At 50.7% G+C, this 18,232-nt stretch overlaps 1 protein-coding gene across 7 annotated transcripts in view; it reads left to right on the top strand.

Moving 5' to 3' along the window:
• Nucleotides 1-2,392: 2,392 nt before the first annotated feature.
• ATP2C2 (ATPase secretory pathway Ca2+ transporting 2) overlaps nucleotides 2,393-18,232 on the top strand; it is a 100,228-nt gene continuing 84,388 nt past the window's right edge. Inside the window, exons 1-4 of one of the 7 annotated variants that reach the window (XM_081511493.1) lie at nucleotides 2,450-2,494; nucleotides 3,312-3,422; nucleotides 7,430-7,581; nucleotides 16,298-18,117. In XM_081511493.1, coding sequence (XP_081367619.1) covers nucleotides 18,019-18,117 — 99 coding nt within the window. In that variant the 5' untranslated portion in view covers nucleotides 2,450-2,494; nucleotides 3,312-3,422; nucleotides 7,430-7,581; nucleotides 16,298-18,018. Of the gene's footprint in view, nucleotides 2,680-3,311; nucleotides 3,423-7,429; nucleotides 7,582-16,297; nucleotides 18,118-18,232 lie in introns of all 7 variants that reach the window. The other 6 variants (XM_081511497.1, XM_081511498.1, XM_081511494.1 and 3 more) reach the window with 6 other exon arrangements.

The following is an 18,232-nucleotide window of genomic DNA, read 5'->3' as shown; positions in this document are numbered from 1 at the left end:
TTTCTGAGAAAGTGTAGAAAGGAAAGAACACAGCTGCTCTCTTTTTTTTTTTTGACATTAATTGTTGAAGTCATTAGATTTCATACTAAGGTCCCCTACCTGTTTTTCTCTTTTAAAATAATTTTTTAAATTTTAATTTGAAATAATAGTAAATTCACAGGACATGCAAGGACGAATCTAGAAAGGCTGCCTCCCACGTGGTCACACCTTGCGTAACCACAGCGCAGTCCCGCCACCAGGAAGCTGGCACCCTCCACAGAGCCTGGGGGTTTTCTCTGGCTCCACAGAGGAAGCTGAGGGGGTAGAGCTCTTCACCCGGGGTCACCCCACTGGAACTGGCCATGTTCCCAGTCTCTAGGAAGTACGAGAGGCCAGCCCCACTCCCCCAAACCCCAAGTCTGGGTTTTTCTCTCTTGCCATACACAGAAAGGCTGGGGACCCTCCCACAGCTGCGGAGGCCCCAGGGTGGGAGGTGCCCAGCCTCTGAGAGAGCTGCGGGGCCCCAGGAAGCCAGCAAACAGCAGGCAAGTCAGCCTGGTCTCCTCCAAGGCGCCTGAAAAGCTCCTGGACCCTAGGGGCACGTGACTGAGGACAGAGACCACAGGAGCCTCACCCTCAGGGGTCAGCTTTTCTGTAAGAATAAACAATGAAATAGTGCTTCTGTCCGTTGGGCTGGCTGACTTAGTCACAGTCCTCCCTAGGGCCAGTTTCCATCAGAGCTGCCAGGATCTTCCCAACCCCAGATCTTTTTTCTAGAAGACTGATCTCACACAGTCAGGTAACGGAAAGGGTAGGCGGTGGGGGTGGGGTGGGGGTGGGGTTCTTGGGGACTAGTGAGGGCAGACTTTATCTCATGACCCCAGACGAGGCCTCTGCATGCCTTCACCTGGGAATAGCTGAGCAGGCCCTCGGGTGAGACGGTGGTGGCACAAGGTTTCAGACAGATTTCTCCCTCTGGGTGCCTGGAGTCTGCTGCCTGAAATTCCACCATCAGGGTGTCATCTGTTGTTAACACCTTGGTGCTCTGTGGAGTGTGGATTCCCCTGCAAAGGTTGGAGGAGGAGACACAGGTGTGTGGATGATCACAGGTACGGTGGAAAGGCTAGGATAAAGCTGCTGTAGGCTCTGAGCAATCGTGCAGGATGAGAAGTCAGGGAGGGCTTCCCAGAGGAGGTGATTCTGAGCTAAGTTCCTGAGTAGGAGTTTTCTGTAACTACCATACAGATTCCCATAAACAACAGAAATGTAGCCTCTCCTAGCTCTAGAGACCAGAGGTCCATGTAAAGGTGTCAGCAGGCTTGGTTCCTTCCAGAGGTGTTTCCGTGCCCCTCTCCAGCTTCCAGGGGTGGCCAGTAGCCTGTGCCATTTTTCAGCTTCTAGACGGATCACTGCATTCTCTGCCTCCATCATCCCATGGCCTTCCCACTGTGTCTGTGTGTCCCAAATTTCACTCTCCTTTGGTTTGTAAGGACACATGGTTGAATTTAGGACCTGTGCTAAACCCAGGGTCATGTCATCTCAAGGTCCTTAATTGAAGTACATGAACAAAGACTCTGTTTCCTAATAAGGTCACATACACAGGTCATGGAGTCAGAATGTGGACACAACTTTTAGGGGGACACAGTTCAGCCCACTTGGGGACAGGTCTGCTAATGTCAATTGGGAAGAAGAGGGAAGGCATTCAGGCAGAGGCATGGCTGGATTAGGGGTACTCTGGCACTGGGAAGATACAGGATAGGATGTTAAGCAGGTGCCAGCCAGTTTACACCTTGAGTTTCAACTTGACCATGAAAACAATGGGAAGCCACTGGAGGGTTTACCTGGGTTATGGTCTCATTTGCTTCTCCCCATGTCTCTGAGAAGGGCTTCTCAGGTAGCTCAGTGTAAAAGAATTTGCCTGCCAGTGCGGGACACACCGGAGACACAGGTTGAACCCCTGGGTCGAGAAGATGCCCTGGAGGAGAAAATGGCAACCCACTCCAGTATTCTTGCCTGAAAAACCCCAAGGACAGAGGAGCCTGGCGAGCTACAGTCCTTTGGGGTTGCAAAGAGTTGGACACACCTGAAGTGACTGAGCACACACATGTCTCTGAGAAGCCGGTCTTATGATCCCCATTTACAGATGACAACACGAAGGCTCAGGGAGGTGAAGTCATTTGCCCAAGAACAGACCATCAGGAAAATGGCGGAGGCAGTATTTGAACTCCAGCCTCATCTGACTTCACCAGTGGAAAGACAAATGCTGCAGGGATTTGTGTCCATGGGAAGCTATTCAGGAAGGAGGAAAGGAACAGAGTGGGATCACGTGCCAGGCTCACCGCCCCATCTGAGAATAATTCTCTAATGCTGGGCCTGGAGGTTGCCACGTTGATGCTCTGAGGCCCGCCTCCTTCCCCACAGCTGATTGGTGGAGAAACAGGTCACCTGACTCAAGCTGAGCCAATCAGATTCCTCCGCCCGCCAAGACGCTGCTCTTGAATGTACATGTTCTCAGGTAACTTCTTAAGCTTCTCGATGCTTCAGTTTCATCTCTGAAAGTTGGAAGGATGAAAGTAGTACCTTCTTCTATGGCTGCTGTGGGATTACGTGAAATCCAGGTGGTGAAGTCTTTTGTCCAAGACCTGGCACACAGAAAATGCTGGGCAAACTTCAGCCAGTCCTGGTGGTACAGAAAGAGGGGTAGGACTTGGTGCTTTGTGGAGGCCATTTCCTGTCCTGTCCATGAGAAGAGGGATGGGAGGGAGACCCAGAGAGAGAGGAGGAGCAGGGAGAGGGAAAGAGAGAGCGAAGCCAATATGTTCTTGACAGGTTTTCAGTTGGTGCCAACCGATATGAGACTTGGCCACCCTCCCTGCATTGAGGTTCAAGGAAACAGCTCCAGGGTTCCCAGTCACCGGCCGCCCTGAGTTTGCCCTGGGCTAGCACAAATGTGGTTTTGTTTTTTGTAATCAAAACCAAAACAATACAGAACACCAACCACAGCACTCCTTGACTGGAGACGGTTTGGCAAGCTGAAGGCCCCATGGAATCCACCGGAACCACCTCTGAACTGGAAACCAGGGATCTCCTGCCTCCGACCCGGTGGCTCCATAAAGAACCCCCCCACCGCCCCCCTGGGCAAGTCCGAGCTGTATTGTGGGGGCAATAGCGAGGCGTCCAAGTGGCCAACCTGCCCGTGACCGCCCAGAAGCCTCACATTCCAAGAACGCACACACAGCCTCCCCACCCCACATTCCACACCCACACTGCCTGCTCGCAGATGGGCAGGCTTCTGGAAAGTTCCACACTCATCCCAGGAACTTGTTGAACAGGTGTCTTGAGATGGGTGAGTCCCCTGCCCATTACGTGCTGCCCTGTCTTCAGGCTGGAGAATGTGTGAGAGTACATCGGGGGAATTAAAGTCTCATGGGTCACGTGCCAAGGTGAGTGCTAACATCTCTTATCCATGATGTCCTTGACAACCCAGTTGGAAAGATGCCATCAGCTGCATTGACAGCAAAAAGAATCGAGGCTCAGACACTGCAAGTTTCTAGCTCAAGGTCAGTTGTAAGTGGGGAGCCAGAGCTTTTCCCCTACCTGAAATCAGCGAGGCTTATGAATAACACTTTCACATATAAACAAGGTGTAGAAAGTGGTAGAATGACGCTCTCTGGACTCATCAGCCAGCTACCATTGTTTCATCTAGACCTTCAACCTTTTGCAGAGGTAGAGTCTGGAGTATTTTAAAGTGAATCTCAGACATATACAATACCTGTGAATGTCTCAGAATGCATCTCTAACAGATGAAGGTTTTTTGTTTTTTTTTTTTTAACATAATCACAAGGTTATTATTGGGGCTTCCCAGATGGCTCAATGGTAAAGACTCTGCCTGCCAATGCAGGAGATGTGAGTCTGATCCCTGGGTTGGGAAGATCCCCTGGAGAAGGAAATGGCAACCCACTCTAGTATGCTTGCCTGAGAAATCGCATGGACAGAGGAGCCTGGTGGGCTACAGTCCATGGGGTCACAAAGAGTCAGACACGACTGAGCGACTGAAAACACACACACACACACACTTTATCACAGGACCACCTGGATGGGAAAGTTTGTGTTGGAACCACCACACCATGTGCCCCGGGAGGGAGCCTGGCCCCTATTCTTCCACAGCAGGCAGGCGAGTTTACTAGAGCAGCCGTTTCCAAAGGGGGATCCTCAGACCGGCAGCATCAGCATCCCCGGAGGAGAACTCGTTAGAAATGCAGGTTCTCAGGCTCCCCAGCCCTATTGAGTGAGGGACTCTGGGGTTGGCCCAGTGGTCTGTGCTTTATCACTCCCTCCTGTGACTCTGATGCTGGCCAGAGTTCCAGAACTACTGCTCCCAAGGCAGTGAGTCCCTTCTTGCCTTGTTGACTCCTTATGCGGGTTCTGGCTCCTTCCCCAAAGGATGCTGAGGGATTGGTCTTAGTGGTGTTGTTTTCTGGCCGACTCAGGAGCCCAGTGGTCAGTGGGTGGGTCCTGGTTCCTCCTCCTACTCCCAAGGTGTCCCTGAGCCAGTCTCATCATCTAGCAAATGCATGATGACAGTGCCAGCCTCCTAGTCTAGCTGTGTGGTGAGACTAGTTAAGTGCCTAGGATGGTACCCGTTGCACGGCAGATGTTCTGGAAGGACTAGCTATTCTTATCCAACAGAGGTGTCAGGGCTGAGGGAGGTGGCCAGACCTACACATCATCACTCATAGGATGCTTGGGAAGCCGCCTAAAACAGGTCACCAGGAACCTGCTTCCCCTGAGCAGAGCTGGGGCAGGGGCAGAGCCTCCTGGGAGAGAGTGGAAAGGAGATAGGGGGCTTCTGGAAAGAGAAGGGAGTCCTCCTGAGGCGGGGAGGCTACAAGGCACTGATGTGGCCAGAGACAGTAAGGAGGAGCTCACGGTTGCCCAGAGCGACGGGCTCCCTGGAGTCCCAGGGAGAAGACAGGAGGGGGCCTCTGAGCTGCAAGAGCAGTGATGCCTTTGGGAGCCTCATGAAGGTTCCTCTCCCCTGGGGACTGGTGGGAAGACAGAGGCAGGAACAGTCAAGGAGCTTGGGGGTTCCTGAAGCCTGGGGGGGTGGGGGCAGTTGTAGAGGGAGCAGGAGGTCAGGGCTTACTGGCCAGGTGTGGCTGTCCCCCCAGGCTCTGAAACTTCAGTTAAGAATTGTTAATTTAGGGGCTTCCCTGGTGGCCCAGGGACGTCCAGAAGGTGCTAGTGGTAAAGAACCTGCCTGCGAGTGCAGGAGACATAAGAGAGGTGGGTTCGATCCCTGTTTTGGGAAGATCCCCTTGAGAAGTGCACAGCAACCCACTCCAGTATTCTTGCCTGGAGAATCCCCAATGGACAGAGGAGCCTGGCAGGCTACAGTCCATGGGGTCACAAAGAGTCGGACACAACTGAAGCGACTTAGCACACACGCACACTGGTGGTCCAGTGGCTAAGGCTCTGTGCTCCCAATGCAGAGGGCCTGGGTTCAATCCCTGGTCAGGGAACTAGAACCCACACGGTGCAACTAAAGATCCTGCATGCCACAGCAAAGACTGAAGATCCCATATGCTGCAACTAAGACCAGGTGCAGCCAAATAAACATAAACATTCATTTAAAAAATGGTTAATTTAAATAGGACACAGGCTCTCAAACCCTTTGCTTAAGATGAAAATATCTAACGGAGAGATAGGACATGTTTCTTAAAAACTAGTGGATCTCCTTCAGGGGATGATATGAACTGGGTTGTTAGCCTGAAAAGTAGTGAAGGGAAGGAGTCAAGCCGTCATTCTGCCTCCCTGTTCCACTGGTGACAAACTATATGTAACAGAAAGCATCTCTTGAGGAAAGTATTCCAACTAATACAGTAAACTGCAGGAGACAGTACTGGAACATCACAGTGTTGCAATGCAATGGTGAGTGAGTGGATCTGGACATTGAACGCCAATGATACTGACATCACAAAAAGGGACCACCAGCCACGAGGGGGTCTGTGGTCCTGATGCAAGCCCATAAGACCAAGGGGATGGGGCCTGAGCCCAGTCCAGCCCCTGGATCCCACTGCCAGTTTGCAGGAAATTCCCAGGACGGAGGGCCATGCAGCAGCACTGGGCCTGGAGTATATAGTCAACGTAGTCCAGCCTGTAGGGACCACTACAGGTCAGATGGCCTGGGTGTCTCAACAGATACAGTGTAAGGGGAGAAGGGAAAAAGATGGGTGGAGCAGAAGACTGAATAGTGGCCCCTCAAAGGTTGTTGTTCAGTCACCTAATCATATCTGACTCTTTACTACCCCATGGACTGCAGCACGCCAGGCTTCCCTGTCCTTTGCTATCTCCTGGAGTTTGCTCAGACTCATGTCCATTGAGTCAGTGATGCCAACCAACCATCTCATCCTCTATCGTCCCCTTCTCCTCCTCCCCTCAATCTTTCACAGCATCAGGGTCTTTTCCAGTGTGTCCGCTCTTCACATCAGGTGGCCAAAGTATTGGAGCTTCAGCTTCAGCATCAGTCCTTCCAATGGATATTCAGAGTTGATTTCCTTTATGATTGACTGGTTTGATCTCCTTGCAGTCCAAGGGACTCTTCAGAGTCTTCTCCAGCACTACAGTTCGAAAGGATCAGTTCTTCAGTGCTTAGCCTTCTTTATGGTCAAGCTCTCACATCTGTACATGACTATTGGAAAAACCAATAGCTTTGACTACAGGTATCCACATCCTCCTAGTCCTCAGAACCTGTGACCTGACCTGGCAAAAGGACCTTTTCAGGTGTGACCGGGTTAAAGACCTGGGGATGGGAGATGATCCTGGATGGGCCAGGTGAGTCCAGTGTCATGACAAAGTCCTTACAGGAGGCAGGGGGTTGACAACAGGGTGAAGCAGCATGAGAAAGACCCAGCCAGCATCGAAGTTTGTGAAGATGGAGGAAGGGGTCATGAGCCAAGGAATGCCATGGCTTCTAGAAGCTGGAAAAGATAAGGGAACATATTCTCCCCTAGTGCCTCCAGAAGGAACGCTGCCCTGCAGATTTTAGTTGATTTTAGTCCAGTGGGGCTGTTTCAGACATTTGACCTGTAAGAGAACCAAGCCACTTAAGTTTGTGACCATCTATTACAGCAGCCCCAGGAAACAGATATGCAATGGGAAATGTGTTGGTTAAAGAAATATACAGGACATAGGAAGTGATGATGAACATATGAGAATCAGTGCATCTCATATGAGATGAATATGAGTCTCATATGAGGTGAATACCCAGTCAGGAGAATTGGTCCACCTGTGGGGAGGGGGGTTGTCACTGGAGGAGACACATGGCAGAGCCCGGAGTTCTAATTCTGGTCCCAGCTGGTGGTTCCAAGGGATGCATCTGGTAAATCATTCATTAAGCAGTGCCTTTGTTTTATGTGCTTCTCTAAGACTTTGATTTCCATTCAACCAGGTAAAAATCCTAACAACTGCAAGGATGGTTTCCTGGGGCGGAATAGAATCTCATTCTCTGAAGCTGTTGAGGACAAAAGCGTTTCCTCCTCCTGATCTTGCTGATGTTCTTTCCACCAGAAGCACAGAAATTGGCACAAAGGGGAAAGAAAGGTTGTGGAGCTCATAACTTGTATTATGCAACACAGCAAGACAGAGCAGACTTATCAATACATGGAATATGGGGAGGGGGTGAAAACGTTTGCCTGTGTACACCTCAAGCCTGCTGTAGCAGACGTGGCACCGTCCCCAACCCTTGACCTCTGTAGAAAGTTGCTTCCAGTGAACAGCTGACTCCCCATTGAGGGCTCACTCAGCCCCCATCAGGGTAGACCAGATGCCCCCGTCTGTCGGTTCCTTCCCAGTCCTGCTTCATTCCCTTCTGTCAGTGTTTCCTGGAGGCCACCTCTCAGATAAACCACATGTCTTTGGGTGTGGGAGAACCCAAAGCAAGACACTGAGAAAAACTCCAGTGAAGTGGGAGGAGGTGATTACCCTAAAATACCCACATATAGAGAACACCTGTGGTCTTTGCCGTCAATGTCTCCCATGACCACTGCTCCGCTGCCAGCTCCTCCCACTCAGCAACTCTCTGCTGGATGGATAGGTGGGTGGACTGGGGGCAGCACCCCACTCCCACTGGGGATGTTGAGAAGGATGGTCTCTCTCCATCCCCTTGCATGGTCTTGGCAGATCTGGTATCCTTCCACCAAATTCCCTTTTTTGCTTAAAGTACCCAGAGTCAGTTTCTGCCACTTGTAGCCGGGAGGTTGGTAACTGATACAGCTGGGTGAAGCTTAGCATTAACTGAGCGCTAACCAGAGCGCTGAGGTTCCTAACAGCTAAGACCAAAAGTTCCATGCTGAGAAAGAAGTGGACAGTTCATCAAGAAAGAAAATCCTTTTTTTTTTTCTAAGTTATCATATCCCATGATGCTCACCAGACTCTGAAGAGTCAACAGAATTTTTCCTAAATTAAAACAAACATAGGAAATGTAGGACCCCCTCCGGCAGGTCTTAGCATGGGCCCTACCCATGATAACAGCCCCATGGACAGCACCACTACTAGTCCATCCAGTCCCCTGCTTTGTAGGGGTTCGGAAAGGGTGCCTATTCTCTGCCTCGAGCCTCTGTGAATCTACAGTAATGGGACTGGCCCCCCCACTCCGGGACCTCTGCCCAATCTGCCTGAGCCCACCTGGCAGCCCTGTGGATCCCAGCTGGGCTCACTCAGCGCCAGGTGATTCTGACCTCCAGGACTACCCACCAGGTGTGTAGTTTCCCTCTTAGTGATGAGAGAGGGTGAAAAACATGGCCCGAGGTCCCAACGTAGTGGAGCCCGCACCCCACACTAAGGGCTTCCCACGGAGGATGTGATGGGGGCCACCTCCGTAGGCATGACCCCCACCCTGCTAGTGGCATGCTGCCTGCGATAACACGTCCTCCTTTCAGCCCGAACCAGGAGCCATGGGCATTATGCAGCTGCCCCTGTCCGGACTGTCCGTCTCCACCCTCCTCCCCCACCCCGCTCCTGTTTCCCCAGTCTCAGCTCCACGTCACCTTCCTGGGAGTCTCCCCTGAGTCACCGGGTAGACTGACGCATGCCCCCTCACGTCCTCACTGGGTCCTGCATGTGGTGACGTTGTGACACACGCTGGGTGGGTTTCTCCTTGGGACTCGGAGCTCATGGAGGGCAGGACCACGTCTAGCTCATCTCCCTCCCAACGTGCAGCCCGGTGCAGGTGCACAGTGGGTCTCCCATGCTGGATTGTTGAACCGGTGACTGATCACACGGGTGAGGTTGGGTTTGCCTTCCTAAGTCGGCTGAGAGTGTCTGACGAGGGACTTGAGGATCCCATTAGCCCTCCGTCAGCTCAGAGCCTGACAGAGGGAGACGGTCTGAGCAGACTCCTGAAGGGAGAGTGAGCCCCTTTTCAGAGGCTGGCAGCCTGACGATCAGATGTGCAGGTCCTGGCATCAGACTCAGGGAGTAGAACTTCTGGCTCATGCTCTTGGCTGTGTGGCTGCGGCCAAGTCACTTGACCACTCTGTGCCTCCAGTTGGGTCCCAGGTCGGCTTCCCCAGAAGCAGAGCCTGAGACAAGACTTGGTTTGTTAAGGATGTCTTTCCAGCAGAAGCAGGTAAGGGAATTGCAGGGGCAAGGTTTCAGGCCAGGTCCCAGGCTCAGCCCGGCCCCCAGGGGGGCTCTAGGGTTGTCCCTCCCCAGGGGAAGGAGTGGGCTTTCTGCCCATGCTGGTCGAGGGGAACCTGGGGAAGCACATTTCCAGGTGCTGTGGTCTCGCACTGGCAGGGGCTGGAGGTCAGAGGGGGGAGCCCACAAACAGGAAATGGGGTCCCAGGGCATATGGGTGGAGGACCCCATCATTCAAGACAACCCCTCTTCTGGGAGAGGAGTGCTGACCGCAAACCAGGCAGGTGTCTTGAGGATGAAGCGAGGGCAGAGCCTGGCACCATGGGAGCAGTGCTGTCACCTGGCCCAAGCAGCCTCTCAGATGTTTGTGGAATGAGTGAACCAGCTTGCCTACTGGTTAAACCGGGTCCCCCGTGGCTGCCCAGGCTGGTTATCAGAAGTCTCTCTGTGTCCCAGCTGGCTGCTACAGATGATCCAAAGCAAGGATGGGACAGGGTGACAGAAGTGGGATGCTATTTCTCTTACTTTTTAATCTGTTTATTTTGAGATAATTACAGCTCGATAGGAAGCTATAAAAATTATAAAGGCCCTGGGTTCCCTTCACTCAGATTCTCCTAGTGCCACGTCTTGCATAACCACAAAGCTGGGAAATTGACACGCCTTGGTGTGGGGGCATGGTCTCTGCGACGCAGATTCGTGGAGGTACCAGCTCCAGAGGTGCTCCGTCACCACATCAGTCTCCTTCTCTCTGCCTTTGTCGTCACACCATCCCTAACCCCCACCAGCCACTAATCCGCTCTCCATCTCTCTGATTTGGTCATGTCGAGAATGTTCTATAGGTGGAACCATACACTATGGGACCTTTTCAGATTTGCGTATATTCTTCCCAGATTATCCAAGTCTGTGGGCTAGCTCCCCTCCCCACTTTCTTGCTCCCCCTCCCTCCTTTACCCCTAAGAACTTCAGGGTGCCCTTCCAAAGGGGACATTGTCTTCCCTAACTAGAGAACAGTGGTCGACATCAGAAGTTCATGTAGGTGTGATACTGTTATCTCCAGAGCTTCCCCAGATTCACCAGTTGTTGCACTAATGTCCTGTGTGTTGTTTGTTGTTTTAGTCGCTCAGTCGTGTCTGACTCTTTGTGACCCCCATGGTCTGTAGCCCGCCAGGCTCCTCTGTCCATAGAATTCTCCAGGCAAGAATACTGGAGCAGGTTGCCATTTCCTTCTCCAGGGGACCTTCCAGAGCCAGGAATCAAACCCACGTCTCTGGCATTGGTAGGTGGATTCTTTACTGATGAGCTGCCAGGGAAGCCCTAATATCTTTTATAGCCAATGATAAAGACATTTCCCCAGCTCCGAGATCTGATCCAGGATTACATTTGCATTTGATTGTTATGAGTCTTTAGTCCCTCTGGAACTTTCCATGGCCTTTCCAGACATTTCTGAAGAGCAGGAGCCAGTTACTCCCTGGGATGCCCTTCAATGGGAAGCTGCTTCCTCGTGATGGGACCTGGGTTCAGCACTTTGCCAGGAGTCCCCCAAAGTGAAGCCGTGCTCCCTCAGTGCATCGTATCCGAGGCGCACGGTATCATTCATCCCATCTGTGGTCTTGGAGACCCTGATCCCTTGGTCAATGTGGAGTCTACCAGATTTCTCCAATCTAAAGTGACTCTTTCCCTTTGTAATTCATAACTGTCTTGTGGGAACACACTTGAGATGGTGTAAATATCTTCTTTCTCATTCAACTTTCATCTGCTTCCTTTTTTTAAAATGTTAACAGAATGTTTTAACTGAAGTATAGTTGATTTACAATGTTGTTGTGCCAATCTCTATAGCAAAGTGACTCGGGTACACAGACTCTTGTATTCTTTCCCATTATACTTTATCATCATAGCATATTGTATATAGTTCCCTGTGCTATACACAAGGACCTTGTTGTTTATCCATCCTATGTGTAATAGTTTGCTTCTCTCTGTCTCTCTCTCAAAGTCACTCAGTTGTATCCGACTCTTTGTGACCCCATGGACTGTTGCCCACTAGACTCCTCTGTCCATGGAGTTCTCCTGGCAAGAATACTGGAGTGAGTAGCCATTCCCTTCTCCAGGGGATCTTCCCAACCCAGGGATTGTACCCGTGTCCACTGCACTGCAGGCAGATTCTTGACTGTCTGAGCACTGGGAAGCCCAATAGTTTGCATCTACCAACCTCAAAGTCCCAGTCCATCCCTCAAACTCCCAGCCCATCCCTCTCCCACCTCCTCCTCCTTGGCAACCACAAGTCTGCTCTCTATTTAACAGAATGTTTTATTGCAGCAAAATTTACCTGCAGAAAAGTACACAAAATGGGAGTTCCGCTCCATGAGTAGACACGGAAGTAGACAAAGTAGACACTGAAGTCTAGGCCTGAAAGGGAGGGAGTTTTGGGTCCTGCGTATAGCTGGAGGAGAATGCAGCTGGCAGATGCACCTTTGAAGTTCAAACACGGGGGAAGCTGGACTGAGCTCAGCTTGTTTGACAAACAGCCAGGAGACTGAGGGGTGGTAGGGGAGGAGGCTCGGGTTGACAGAGGGGCCATTCTAATAGCCACTTGGCTGAGAACTAACCACGCCCCTTCAGCACCACCTAAGCGGGGAGCCCTGGGGCTCTCTGAAGTTTCAAAGGGAGTCACTGAGAATTTTGAACTCTATTGCACTCAATGGACATGAGTTTGAGTAAACTCCGGGAGCTGGTGATGGACAGGGAGGCCTGGCATGCTGCAGTCCATGGGGTCGCAAAGAGTCGGACACAACTGAGCAACTGAACTGAATTGATTACATCCAAAAGCCAACAGAAATTGTATATTTTCAAATTTCTGACTCTATAATATTCTAGAAAAGCAAAACTATAGAGACAGTAAAAGGATCAGTGGTTGCCAAGGAGTTGGGGTGAGGGAGGAATGAATGGGATTTTTAGGCAGTGAGATCCTTTGGTTGATACTGTAATGATAGCTCTATGACATTCTACATTGGTCAAAACCCACAGAGTACAGAACACCAAGAGTAAACCCTCATGTGAATGGATACATGTATATGTATGGCTGAGACCCTTCACTGTCCACCTGAAGTTATCACAGCATTGTTAGTCGGCTGTACCCCAATACAAAATACAAAGTTTAACAAAAAAAGTAAGTCCTCCTATCAAAAAGTCTACAAACAATAAATGCTGGAGAGGGTGCGGAGAAAAAGGAACCCTCTTACAATGTTGGTGGGAATGCAAACTAGTACAGCCACTATGGAAAACAGTGTGGACATTCCTTAAAAACCTGGAAATAGAAGTGCCATACAACCCAGGAATCCCACTGCTGGGCATACACACCGAGGACACCAGAATTGAAAGAGACACATGTACCCCAATATTCATCGCAGCACTGTTTACAATAGCCAGGACATGGAAGCAACCTAGATGTCCATCAGCAGACGAATGGATGAGAAAGTTGTGATACATATACACAATAGAATATTACTCAGCTATTAAAAAGAATGCATTTGAATCAGTTCTAATGAGGTGGATGAAACTGGAGCCTGTTATACAGAGTGAAGTAAGCCAGAAAGAAAAACACCAATACTGTATATTAATGCATATATATGGAATTTAGAAAGATGGTAACGATGCCCCTATATGCGAGACAGCAAAAGAGACACAGATGTAAAGAACAGACTGTTGGACTCTGTGGGAGAAGGCAAGAGTGGGATGATTTGAAAGAATAGCATTGAAACATGTATATTATCATATGTGAAATAGATCACCAGTCCAGGTTTGATGCATGAGGCAGGGTGCTCAGGTCTGGTGCACTGGGATGACCCTGGGGGATGGGATGGGGAGGAAGGGTCAGGATGGGGAACACATGTACACCCATGGCTGATTCATGTGAATGTATGGCAAAAACTACCACAATATTGTAAAGTAATTAGCCTCCAATTAAAATTTTTTAAAGAAGTAAATCCTCATGTAAATGATGGACTTATGTGGGAGTCTTCAGCCATACCACCACCTTCTAGAAGGTTCTATATCTGCCCCACCCAAGGTCATCCCCTCCTCTTCTGAAGATCTTTCAGTAAACAAGTTTATTCAGGTGCCAGGTCTAAACAATTTGTTGGTCACTATTTAAAGTGTAATAAGTAGAAGGATTCCCAGGCCTGTCCCAGCCAGTGGGGAAATGTCACCCCGAGATGGGCTGGTGATATCTACCAGGGGTGTAGGAGGAGGGAGGGGTGACATCCGTATGAGGTATTTACCTTCGGTGTTTAGCAAGACCCAAGGCATATTCACTTGGCACCTGGTGTCAGGTTCCACAGGGCTTGTCTCGCCTGGTGCGGTTAAGCCCCTTGGAAACCCAGAAATGCCACAGCTGTAGGAAGTTCTCAGCTAGTGTTCCCCATCGCTCAGCAAACAATGACAGTGGCAGGTAACAGAACACAACGTGAAGAGCGCCTGGGAATGTGGCTCGGCGTGGGCGTGTGGGTGGGGAGGGTGGCCCGCGTTCAGGTGCAGGTGGAGAGTCAGTTCACATAAGCAGGTCTCGCTTGATCCCGTCTCTTCTCTCTGCTTGGAATGCTGTCCCCCCACCCCTCCAGATATCCACAGGCATCACTTCTCACCTCAGTCAGGTCTCTGCTTGCACGTCACCTCTCCTGACTGCTCAAGTGACAGGAGCCCCGCTCACTCTCCAGTCCTCACTCCATTTCCTTGTCTTCATAGCATTGTTCGCTCTGCTAGTTTCCTGGGGCAGTCACAACCAATGACCACAAACCAACAGAAATTCTCCCACTGTCTGGAAGCCAGGTGTCTGAAATCAAGGTGTTGGCAGGACCATGCTCCCTCTGAAGGCTCTGGTGGAGGGTGGGGACCCAGCCTTACCTCTTGTAGCTCCAGGTGGCTCCAGGCAGTCCTTGGCTTGTGGCCACATCCTTCCCATCTCTGCCTCCATCTTCATGAGGTCTCTCCTCTGTGTCATGTCTCTCCTCTTCTGTCTTTTATAAAGACACCAGTCCTTGGATTTAGGGCTCACCCAGTTAACCCGGCATGATCTCATCTTGAGATCCTTATCTTAATTATATCTTCAAAGATCATTTTCCTAAATCAGGTTACATTGCCCAGCTTCTGGGGATTGGGACATGGATGAATACTTTAAGGGGGCCCTTTACTCAACCCACTACATCCACTGCCTGCAACTGTATGACACTCTGGTTTGTTTGTAGCCTGTCACACCCACTAGAAGATACAAGAGAGCAGGGACAGACGTCACATGTATCAGTGGTTGGTCTCCATGGCCACGTGGCAGGTGCTTAAAAATATTTGTTTAATGAATGAAAGTGGCTTTCCTTCTCTAAATTCTAATTTCTTCATCCATGACATGATTATATTACCGCTTGTGTGCTCAGCCATTAAAAAACAAACAGAACTGAGGATCTATGTAAAGAGCATCAACTTCAAATGAAGTTCTAAAACTAATATATGTATATATACATATATATATATATATATATATATATATGGGCTTCCCTGGTGGCCAGATGGTAAAGTGTCTGCCTGCAACACAGGAGAGCCGGGTTCAATCCCTGAGTCAGGAAGATCCCCTGGAGAAGGAAATGGCAACCCACTCCAGTACTCATGTATCCCTTGTATTCTGTACCTCTTGTTAATAGGCTGCCTTCAAATTCCAACCTTAGAATTTCCCAGTGAGGTTTATTACCAAATATATTTCAGGTGCCTTGGGACTACAGTGAGGTCTCCCAACAGGGTGTGTTGTTGGGAGGTAATTTATGGGTCATGAAATGACACCACTTTCATACTGAGAGTGAATGGGACTTGAAGAGTGTGACCTCATTGTTCAAGGTGCCCAGAGCTGATATTTCAAGAAAGGCTGGATGCTTTGGGCTGAGTGGTATCCTTGTCTCTCCGGGCTGGCCAGAGCATCAGGACCCATCACTGTCAGAGCTGCCAACCTCAGAAAGTCTCGCAGCAACTGTCTTGTCTGAATTCTTTTTCCTTTAATTTTCAGCTCTGCTTCTCCTATCACAGATTATTTTATTATTATTATTATTGGCCATGCCACTCAGCCTGTGGGACCTTAGTTCCCAACCAGGGATCAAACCCAGGCCCTCAGCAGTGAAAGTGCCAAGTCCTAACCACTGGACTGCCAGGGAATCCCCTGTCTTGTCTGAATTAATTCCTTGAGAGTCGACTCTAGAGTCCAATAGGCTGCAGGCAAAAGGGAAAACTGGACAGGAAAGCAATTCAACTGGGAAATTTGAAACTCTGTCTTATCCTCCTTTGTCAGGTCAAGTGGTCAAAAATAAAGACATGAGCAATGGAGCCAGAAAGTCAGAGTGAATAAATACAGAACAAATTTACAAAGAAAAGTACAACTTACCAAGACCCTTCCAAGGAATACATCAACTTGTCTAGTGGGATTGAAATATTTACAAAAATTGCATACACACCAGGCACAAAGTCTCAGTAAATTAAGAAAGGTTCGTAGACCCGTGTACAGATACATTTTCTGATCACAAGGCAAGGAAAAGAAAAGTTAAGCAAGCTTAAGCCTAACAGGGTCCATTCAGCCATTCCAGGCATAAAGCTGGTCTCTTAAAACTACTTTCTACTTCTTTTTTCTTTTTCTTTTTTTAAATCCCAACAGGTCTGAATGTTGCACAATATCCACTGCCCAGAATCTGCTTCCTGAATGCCCTGGACATTCTCACGCCTGACCCACAAATTCTTGACAACCTGAGCTGGAGCTGAAGTGGAGCTTTCAAAGCAAAGGTATTTGCCCAACACATCACCCCCTGCTCACAAATAATCTGTTTATCAAACTTTCCCCAAAGCACTCAGTTGGAGGTGCCAGACCCTGACTCAGATAGGTGGTGTCACCCCCATTTTGTGGGTGAGTAAACTGAGGTGCAAAAAGGTGATGAGAATTGCCCAAGGTCACCCATTGGCTAGCAACAGACCTGGGATTAAAATCTGACTCACACCAGAGTCTTGCTTTTCCTGTCACTTCTGGGCCTTTGCTGAAATTGATGGAAGTGGGCAGTGTGGTTTCTGCAAAGAGGGGAAGAGGCGGGAGAAACAAGAAGGGCTTCTAGAACCCACTGGGTTGAGTGGGGCTGACATGGCCACCCCTTGGGGAGTAGCTGGGATAAGTGGCAAACATGTGCTCCAAAGAGGCAGCACAATTTAATGGACACATACCCGTGCCCTGCCCTACAGTCTTTAAGTAACCCCCCTCGACAGATAAGAAAACTGAGGCACAGAATAGCGGCACAGCCTCCTCTGAAGCCCCCTCCCTACTAAGCGGTGGGTCTTGTTCTGGATTCCCGTGCCGTGTGAAGCCCAAGCCCTTACACATCTCAGTATATCCACTTGGAGGCTGAAAACTGTCTACACTGCACATTCACCCACATGCTTTGGGAGCCGTGTGAGCCCAGTGATGATGAGAGTGAGTATGCCATACCCATTCCCAATACACTATGCCAAGCCCTGCCCTGAGCTTTTCCCATACAAGACAGTCCAGCAAATTTCCTCTCAGTTTCACTATGAAGGAGATGCCATCATGGTGGCAATTTTACAGATGAGTAAACTGAGGCTCTGAATATTTAAGAAATCTGCTCCAGGTCCCATGATTAGCAAGCACAGGAGCCCGCCCTGCAAATGAGAATAAAGAGTTCATAGACCATGCAGCACCAGGTGTAGCCCAAAGGCAGCGGCTCCTCAAACTGTCCGGCTCGTGGGGTTCCCTCCCAGGGCCCTTCCTGGAGGTGAGGTCTCAAGCTGTCGTCTCCCGCAATAACAAACTGGCAGTCGCGTTCAGAGAGGCCACGTGGCCGCTCCCGAGCCTCCTAGCAGCTATAGGAGTCTCAGCTCACATTAAACGTGCTCCCAGCATCTTAGTTGACCTCACGTGGTTCCCCAGGAGAATCACCTGGGTGCTCGGTAAAGTTCAGCTTCCCGGCCCGCTCAGTGACTCAGGGTAGGGAGGGGTCTGGTTTATCGCCCATCTCCACCCCACTCCCCCGGCTCCAGCTGCATCAAACGATTGGGCAAGTTTGGGAAACAGCCCAAGCTTTGAGGCGCCTCTGCAGCCCCCGGGCCTTCCCGGGCCGCCGCGGCCCCCCAAGGGCGGGAAAGTCCGGGAGGGGCGGGGCCAGGTGCGCCGAGGGCCTCCCGGTGCGCAGCTCCTCCCCGGGGGCGGGGCCTCACCTGCGGCAGGCAGGTAGGCGGCTACCTGGTAACCTGGGCCTGGCCCGGGAGGCTTGGGCGCGCGCAGCCAGCCCCGGCCACGCCAGGGACCGAGGGACGCAGGCACAGGCGGCCGCTGGCGGAACGGGAGGCTGGGCGACGGGCTTGCACCCGCTCACTATGTTCGAAGGACGCTTCTCCAAGTTGCTGCAGAAGGTCGCCTTCTGGGGCTCGAGCCACAAGTACGAGCTGCTGGCGAAGGGCGAGTTGGAAACCTTGGTGAGTCCGGGCACCTGGACGCCGGGCATGCGACCTGACCCTCACCTTGTCCCACCCCACGACCCCGTCCGCTCACCGCGGGCTGCGCTTTCCCAGCTCCCCCGCCTCCACCTAG

The sequence above is a fragment of the Giraffa tippelskirchi genome, chromosome 7, assembly GCF_054371585.1.
Source record: "Giraffa tippelskirchi isolate mGirTip1 chromosome 7, T2T-mGirTip1v1.2.pri, whole genome shotgun sequence".
Classification (NCBI taxonomy): domain Eukaryota; kingdom Metazoa; phylum Chordata; class Mammalia; order Artiodactyla; family Giraffidae; genus Giraffa; species Giraffa tippelskirchi.
The sequence above is the reverse complement of the archived record's forward strand: the minus strand, read 5'-3'. Positions and strand labels throughout refer to the sequence as shown.